This window comes from Triticum aestivum, chromosome 5A (assembly GCF_018294505.1).
Source record: "Triticum aestivum cultivar Chinese Spring chromosome 5A, IWGSC CS RefSeq v2.1, whole genome shotgun sequence".
Taxonomy (NCBI): Eukaryota; Viridiplantae; Streptophyta; class Magnoliopsida; order Poales; family Poaceae; genus Triticum; species Triticum aestivum.
Window position 1 is genome coordinate 540132637 of NC_057806.1, and position 6704 is coordinate 540139340.

The 6704-nt window shown below is 45.8% G+C and overlaps 1 protein-coding gene across 2 annotated transcripts; it reads right to left on the minus strand.

Moving 5' to 3' along the window:
• Positions 1-189: 189 nt before the first annotated feature.
• On the minus strand, positions 190-5754 carry LOC123107562 (homeobox-leucine zipper protein ROC6). 2 transcript variants are annotated; one of them, XM_044529536.1, is made up of 9 exons: positions 5672-5754; positions 5129-5406; positions 4919-5036; positions 2549-3127; positions 2356-2451; positions 2048-2278; positions 1462-1639; positions 966-1363; positions 190-810 (listed from the first exon to the last, which is right to left on the minus strand). In XM_044529536.1, exons 2-9 carry the CDS (start codon positions 5398-5400, stop codon positions 409-411), a joined length of 2274 nt encoding a protein of 757 aa, XP_044385471.1. In that variant the 5' UTR covers positions 5401-5406; positions 5672-5754; the 3' UTR covers positions 190-408. The 2 variants fall into 2 exon arrangements, with proteins under 2 accessions (XP_044385471.1, XP_044385472.1); XM_044529537.1 differs by lacking the exon at positions 5672-5754 and adding an exon at positions 3583-3648 and having other exon boundaries at positions 409-810; positions 4919-5025; positions 5220-5400.
• Between the last annotated feature and the right edge of the window lie 950 nt (positions 5755-6704).

Consider the following 6704-nt stretch of genomic DNA (forward strand, 5'->3'; position numbering starts at 1 on the left):
CTAGAGTCAATGAAAATATTGCTTTGGTGGGAACCAAATAGCATCTCTTTTCCTATTCCTACTCATAGGATTTGAGATACATGTCATCTCATTTCCTACAAATTTCTTATTGATATGATTATCCTATCCTATGAACCAAAAGAGGCCTAAGTATTGAGTAATAATCTAACAACACATATGGATGACATATTTAGCAGTAAGTTGGCATTCTTATAAATAACAAGACAATAGTAATGCATAACCAAGTCTGTTTAATAAATTATTAAAGATGATAAAAGTCTTTTCCGCGGTAACTGCGCGGGACAAAGTACGATGGTAACAAGGAAATAAACAGTGCACATTGCATATAGTCTGCAGTAACGGCAAGAAGTATAATTATTTCGATAATCCCAAATTGTAGACGACGCATCAAGCAGATAAAACGACGTTAGCATGGACGCCAGATTTGATCTTGTCGATGGCTTGACAGAGCAGGTTCCCCACATTCTCGGCAACAGCTTTGAAGAGATGCTCCGGTGGCTGGCCGCTCAGCAGCGTCTGGTACATGGTGGAGACGAGCGATCCAGAGTTGCTCTTGTGACTGCTGGAGGAGCTGGAGGAGCACATGGCAGAAGTTGGAGGCGCTCCTGGCTCGGCGTTGCCATCAGGGAGTACGACCACCCCAGACGGCAGGAGGGAGAAGGAGATATTGGTACCGTTCATGACTTCCTCCACGGATTGGTCGTCAATTGGGGCGTACGCCAACACCATGCATGAGGCGTCGATGGACGACTCTTGCAGGATCAGCTTGCCGTATGCTCCGTTGGAAGCCTGTGAGAATTGGATGAAATTTTTTGAGGACCATTAGAGGTTTGGGACACAACACAAGAGCACAACTTTCTAGCTATCAATCTTTGCAATATTTCGATGCTATAGCAACAACAAAATATTAGTATGAAACTAGCAGAGTAGCCAACCGGACTTACAATGGTGCGCAGGAGAGAGACGGAGTTGCCATGGACTTCTCCAGTGCTAAAACAGCCCTCCTGGCGAATGGTGGAGGTACGTTTGGCGCTGATGTCCCACTCGGTTCGGCGATCTGCATCACAGAGGTAGTTGAACACGCGCTGCGCCGGTGTCCTGGGGAGCCATACCGTGGTCGTAGCTCTCAGCACTGCAACACCTCTACCCACGGGGAAAGTCACCACGCGCACAGCCACCTCATACCTCTCGGTGCCTACGCCACAGCTGCCACGCCGCTCATCGACGCTTCTCCCTGGCTGGCTCCCCGGGCCGCATATCGCTTCGTAGAACTTCAGTGTCATCCGATGTGCTACCTCCAGGACGTTCTTCCTCCCCTCGGCCGTTATAGCAGCTGCTCCACCTTTAGGATCCGTCGATTACATAACCGTTTAGAACTTCGATTCTTATGCTGATGTTTTATTTATTCTCTGCTATTTGGTTGTGAGATGAGTCACTCACCAGATCTGTTGTTGAGGGTGTGAACGGGGTTGGTATGCAGGGAGGCAATGTACTCGCATCGCCTCTGGAGGGATGCAATCCAGCGGCATGCACCGAGTGCCCAGCCGGAGCGGAAGAGTGGATGGTGCAGCGGTGGTACAGTGGCCTCATCATGCACCATGTTCACGATCCATGTGACCTATAAAATCAATGGGCGATCAAGTTTGTTTACATTGGCATGTGATCCATATTATAGCAGAATGATACGTAGTTAAATGCAACTTTGGTGACAATGGAAGAATGACAACTATGCTATTGCTATGTAATGTAGAGAAATGAAGGCAGTACCATTAGTTTTACAAGACAACATTATTTCAGTGTGCAAAGAAATGTAGAACTCAATGCTTTAGCAAAACTGAAAGAAAATTTATGTAGCTTATGGTTTGTGTGAATGTGCATAAGCCAAGCAGAGGTGGGAAATGTTACTAGCTCCATTTCACTCTTGACGGGGTTTTGTGTGCTTTACACTCGTACCCACAATTTGCTAGCCATGTTATCCAATGTTAAAACGATGGACATTGCTAAATTTTGTATAGCGATAGAATACCTGGCAATGGCCATTGCTCAACTCCTGGATATGGCAACCGCTCGGCTGAAGCTTGCAGGCCGTGTATGTTGAAGGCGCGCCGTCATTGAGGCCCGCCGCCTGGTCACGAATTCCATCAACAGACACATCCACCACCGCCCATATGTTCTCCGCGATCTTCTGGCAATGCCTAATGAAGTTGATCTTGCGAACCGGCACCCGTGGCGACAGCACCCTCAGCTCTGCATTCATCTGCATGTGGACTACATAGTTAACATGGTACATGACGTATTGAAATTTGAAACAGTCAGCAGAGCGTTGCTTCTCACCAGTTGAACCATCCCATCTCCGGAATCACCGGGAGTGATGACCTTGCTGGTGGTGGCACTTGCCACGATGCCAGGGAACGTCTGAGACCACCAATCCTGCAAAAGACCCAACACACACAAAGCCCTGTATGACTATTTCTCAAATATAAGTTTTACTAAAACTGATGGATGGAGGTCGGAGACAGGGCTGTACCGCGTTCATGAGGATGCCGACGAGGTCGGTGGCGGTGCACGATATGATGCCAGTCTTCCTAGTGCCGTCCGCACCAAATTCCATCTCGTGGTGCTCATTCGGGAACATCATTTTCAGGTACTCCTTGTAGTTGATCACCTCCACCTCGCCACCTTCCGCTAGCGACCACACTGGCGCACCCAAGCCTACAAGCACCTTCAACTCTTCCATAGCACAAGCAACATGTTGAATCGCCAAGGCGTTTCCATCGGCTTCAGGGTTGTCGCGGGCAATGCCATGGTCAGGAATCGTCACTGGATTTGGACCCGTGAGCGTGAGAGGAGCATGGGTGTCGACGACGGTGTGGTTGATCACTTGTAGCCTTCCACCGGAGACATTCTTAAGGAAGTCGGCGATACGCATGTGCGCGTCCTTGAGCATCATATTCTCGGCGTACAGGCGCTGCCGCTCCGGGGTGTCCTCCCCTCTGCATATGATGCAAATCTTGTTTTGCATAGCCGACATGAGTGCTTGTTTTTCAGCTTGGAGCCGGTCGTTCTCTTGCTGAAATTCCTCGGTCTCCTTCTTCTGGGCCTTGCTCTGCATTCATTAGTTTCATGTACGCCCATGTAAGAAGACTCGAGACTAGGTACAGAACAAATAGGTACAAAGGCACTAATAATGAAAGAATGTTTTCCTAGCTACGAAGGCAACATGACAACAATGTGGTAAATCATGGCAGACTAGTCCAAAATACAAAAATAGATCATGTTATTATTTTTGTCCATAAATGATTGTTGTTACTTGCTTTGTTAAAAGTTGAGGGGCCATGCCAGCTGTGTTGGCGTTCCTCTACTTGTGTTTGTCTCCGCTGCAATCCATTTGGTATTTCCAAGAGAATGTGGACTACTTTTCCAATATGTAACACAATCCTAGATACCGGAAGGAAGATCAACTTATATTCGACATCAGCTTGCACAACTACGACCTGAGCTCATAGATGTACACCTAGGTAATTTATTTTAGTACTCTAAACAAAATCCGTCATGTAATACCTTCGCTCTAGTGGATATATATTTTTCCAAGGTTTTTCCACCTTCGCATCCACGAACAACATACCCCTAACACAATATACTAAACCTTGGTTTGTGTTTCTAGACTATTGTTTGTGTACCAGAGGATTTTCAAATTTTGTCTCGCTTTGTTAGAATGTGGTTTGTTATTATAATAATGATCACAAACATATCTTAAGTAATACAGTAAATTACTTGTATTCTCTAAAATGTATATTTATCTCATGCCAAAAATAAAAAGATAGAAATCATAATCCTGTAAAACCTTGTTGAACCTCTTTATTTATCTATAAAGGTGGCCGTATGCATCGTTCTGATGCAGAAGCCGAGAGTCTCCCTTTTCAAAAAAAAAATGATTCTTTGCGTTGTTACTAGATCTCCTAACATAGTATACTTCTTATTCCTATATAATTGTTTCCGCTCATAATTGATCTCCTAACATAGCATGACTACTTTTATTAGTAATTAAATGTTTATGCCAGAAAAAAATTGGAAACAAAAATATATGATTATCTAAATTGATTAAATCTTAGTGAGAATTTTTCTAAATCAAGGGACATGGTATGGTTAATTTATTTCATTGTGTTTTATTCATCTTTCGTAATTAGATTATATGTTGTATAATTTTTATAGTATTATTTTAAAATTATTTCAATTCTTAGTGGTATGAGTAAATATGCACTACTACAAAAAAAATGCACTACTACAAAAATCATCATCGGTCATCACAGACGACTCGTAAGAACTCCATCACAGACGATGACTAGTAATAGTTGGCGGTGACAACCGTTTGCTAATAACCTTGGCAATACTTATATAGACGGTTGTTGACAGACTACCCTACGATTACCTCTTTCATAGACGTGGTTTATGGCAGGCCATCTGGCATGCCTGGTATAACTATTCTCAGTTACAAAATACTCCCTCCGTCCCAAAATAATTGACTCAACTTTATACTAGTAACTGAGTCAGTTATTTTGGGACGAGTAACTGAGTCAGTTATTTTGGGACGGAGGAAGTACTACTTTAGTGATCTAAGAAGTCTTATATTTTTGAACAGAGGGAGTATATTGTTACTACATACCCTCTAAAAGTATGAGTGTGCTCAGAAAAAAATTATGACTCACAAATTCGATACGGACGTGAATCTGCGAAAAGAAGACTAGGATGATGCGCGCGTGGGCCACTCTACTAGTTCTATTTATTTAACAAAATAAATTGACTAGCAGTATCTAACGGCACAGCTCTTTCCAAACTTCATATCGTGATCATATGACGAAATCTCATCTAGTTCACCGTGGAAGAGAACGATGTCTACCTTCCCCGAGTTGCGTCGGTTCTGGAACCAGATCTGGACCTGTGCAGGACTCAGGCCAGTCCTCCTGCTAAGCTCCAGCCGGCGCTTCTCATCTGGATGATGGCCTTCTTTGAAAGCACTGCATGTAGCATCAATGAAAATGGATCTGTACATGCGTACACGTCTATTATCTTCAAGAAGCAAGATTTGCAAATTATGAATTGTACGTACGCTTCAAGTATTTGGATCTGTTCTACGGTGTGACGGCGCCTGAAATGCCGTTCCCGTGTCCCCGCCGTCTGGTCACCGTTGGCCTGTCCACCGCCGTTGCCTTGATCTGCAGCTGCTGCGTTAGTGTTGTTGCCCATGTTGGCGGCGGCTCCAGGCAGGCCATTCACCTCAGCACCAAGGTTATGCTGGATAACCTGGTTGTCTCCGCCTGGATACCCGAGGCCAAGCCAATTGTACAGATCATTGTACTGCTCCGGCCACTCTCCGTCCATGGTGACCTGTTACAGTAAAACATCATGTGGACAGAAACTAATCCTACCAATTATAGAAGCGAGGTATTAAAATGTGCTTTGTTATGAGTGCAAAGAAGTATAACACATGATAGATAAATGTTCTCCGTGAAACAATTTAAGAATTTCTATCAATGAGCAGTCAACAAATTTAGAATACAGCCCCCGTTCTCACGATAGGGCGAACCAGGTGCAAAATATTTGTGTTAAAGCTGATAAATTTTTTATTAGATGATCTATCACGTAGCGATACCGTCAACTTCGGTAGATCCCCGTGAAGTCACTGTGGTAAGTGAGAGTAAGGAATAAGCAACTATTGCATTCTAATTTGGATCTGAATCTCATGCCGAGCGAAACCACCCGCATTTAAAGCTGGAGAACCGTGCTTAAGTTTGGCAAATATTAATTTATACCTAAATATAGAGCTCTGGATGTGGACCAGTATATATAGGGCATAATTAATTGTGGAGTAAACATAATTCTTCTAGAAAGAAAAGACATGGCACCAGCCTGCATGACCGTCCCCCGCTCCGGTCTTCTCCGACGACGTCGCCGCCCCGCCGCCCCGCATCGACACCTCTCTCGGGCCCGCAACAGCACCCGCCCGCACACCTGCACGCCCCTGCGTCGGCCCTCACTGTCACCTCTCCCTACGCCGGAACCACACGACACACATCGTCGACTAACCCCCTTTTCCTATTCATAGCACCCCGCCGGCCCGCATCGACGCCTGTCACGGGCACCGCAATAGCGCCCGCCGTAGACCTGCACGCCCCTGCATCGGCCCTCACTGTCACCTCTCCCTGCGCCGGAACCACACAACACTCATCGCCGACTCCCCCCTTTCCTATTCATGACACCCCGCTGGCCCGCATCGATGCCTCTCACGAGCACCGCAACAACGCCCGCCCGCAGACCTGCATCGGCCCTCATTGTCACCTCTCCGTATGCCAGAACCACAGGGCACTCATCGTCGACTCCCTCATTTTCCTATTCATAGCACCTCGTCGTCACCCTGGCCCACCTCGCTAGCCCACCCCGCCATGCTCCTCTTCCCTACCGATATCATGTATGCTTCATGCCCTCGGTATGCCGTGGGTTGAATAGATGTGCTACCTCCAACATGCTGTGCCCCTCAATCCTTGACGCTTCACATATCGCGAGTCCGATCCACCAGAGATGGTCTTCCCTCAGACAAGGTATGTGTCCAATTGGGTCATAGATAATTTCGTATTTTCCTGGTCAATGTTCCTAGTTCATATTATTAACATATGTTCATGAATGGG

Excerpts from the sequence above, each read along its gene's own strand:
- LOC123107562 (XM_044529536.1), bottom strand. The coding sequence starts at position 5,400 with ATGGACGGAGAGTGGCCGGAGCAGTACAATGATCTGTACAATTGGCTT. Across the intron at positions 5,037-5,128 it reads CAGATCCAAATACTTGAAGC|TGCTTTCAAAGAAGGCCATC; the intron begins GTACGTACAATT and ends TGCTACATGCAG. Across the intron at positions 1,640-2,047 it reads TGAGCAATGGCCATTGCCAG|GTCACATGGATCGTGAACAT; the intron begins GTATTCTATCGC and ends TTGATTTTATAG.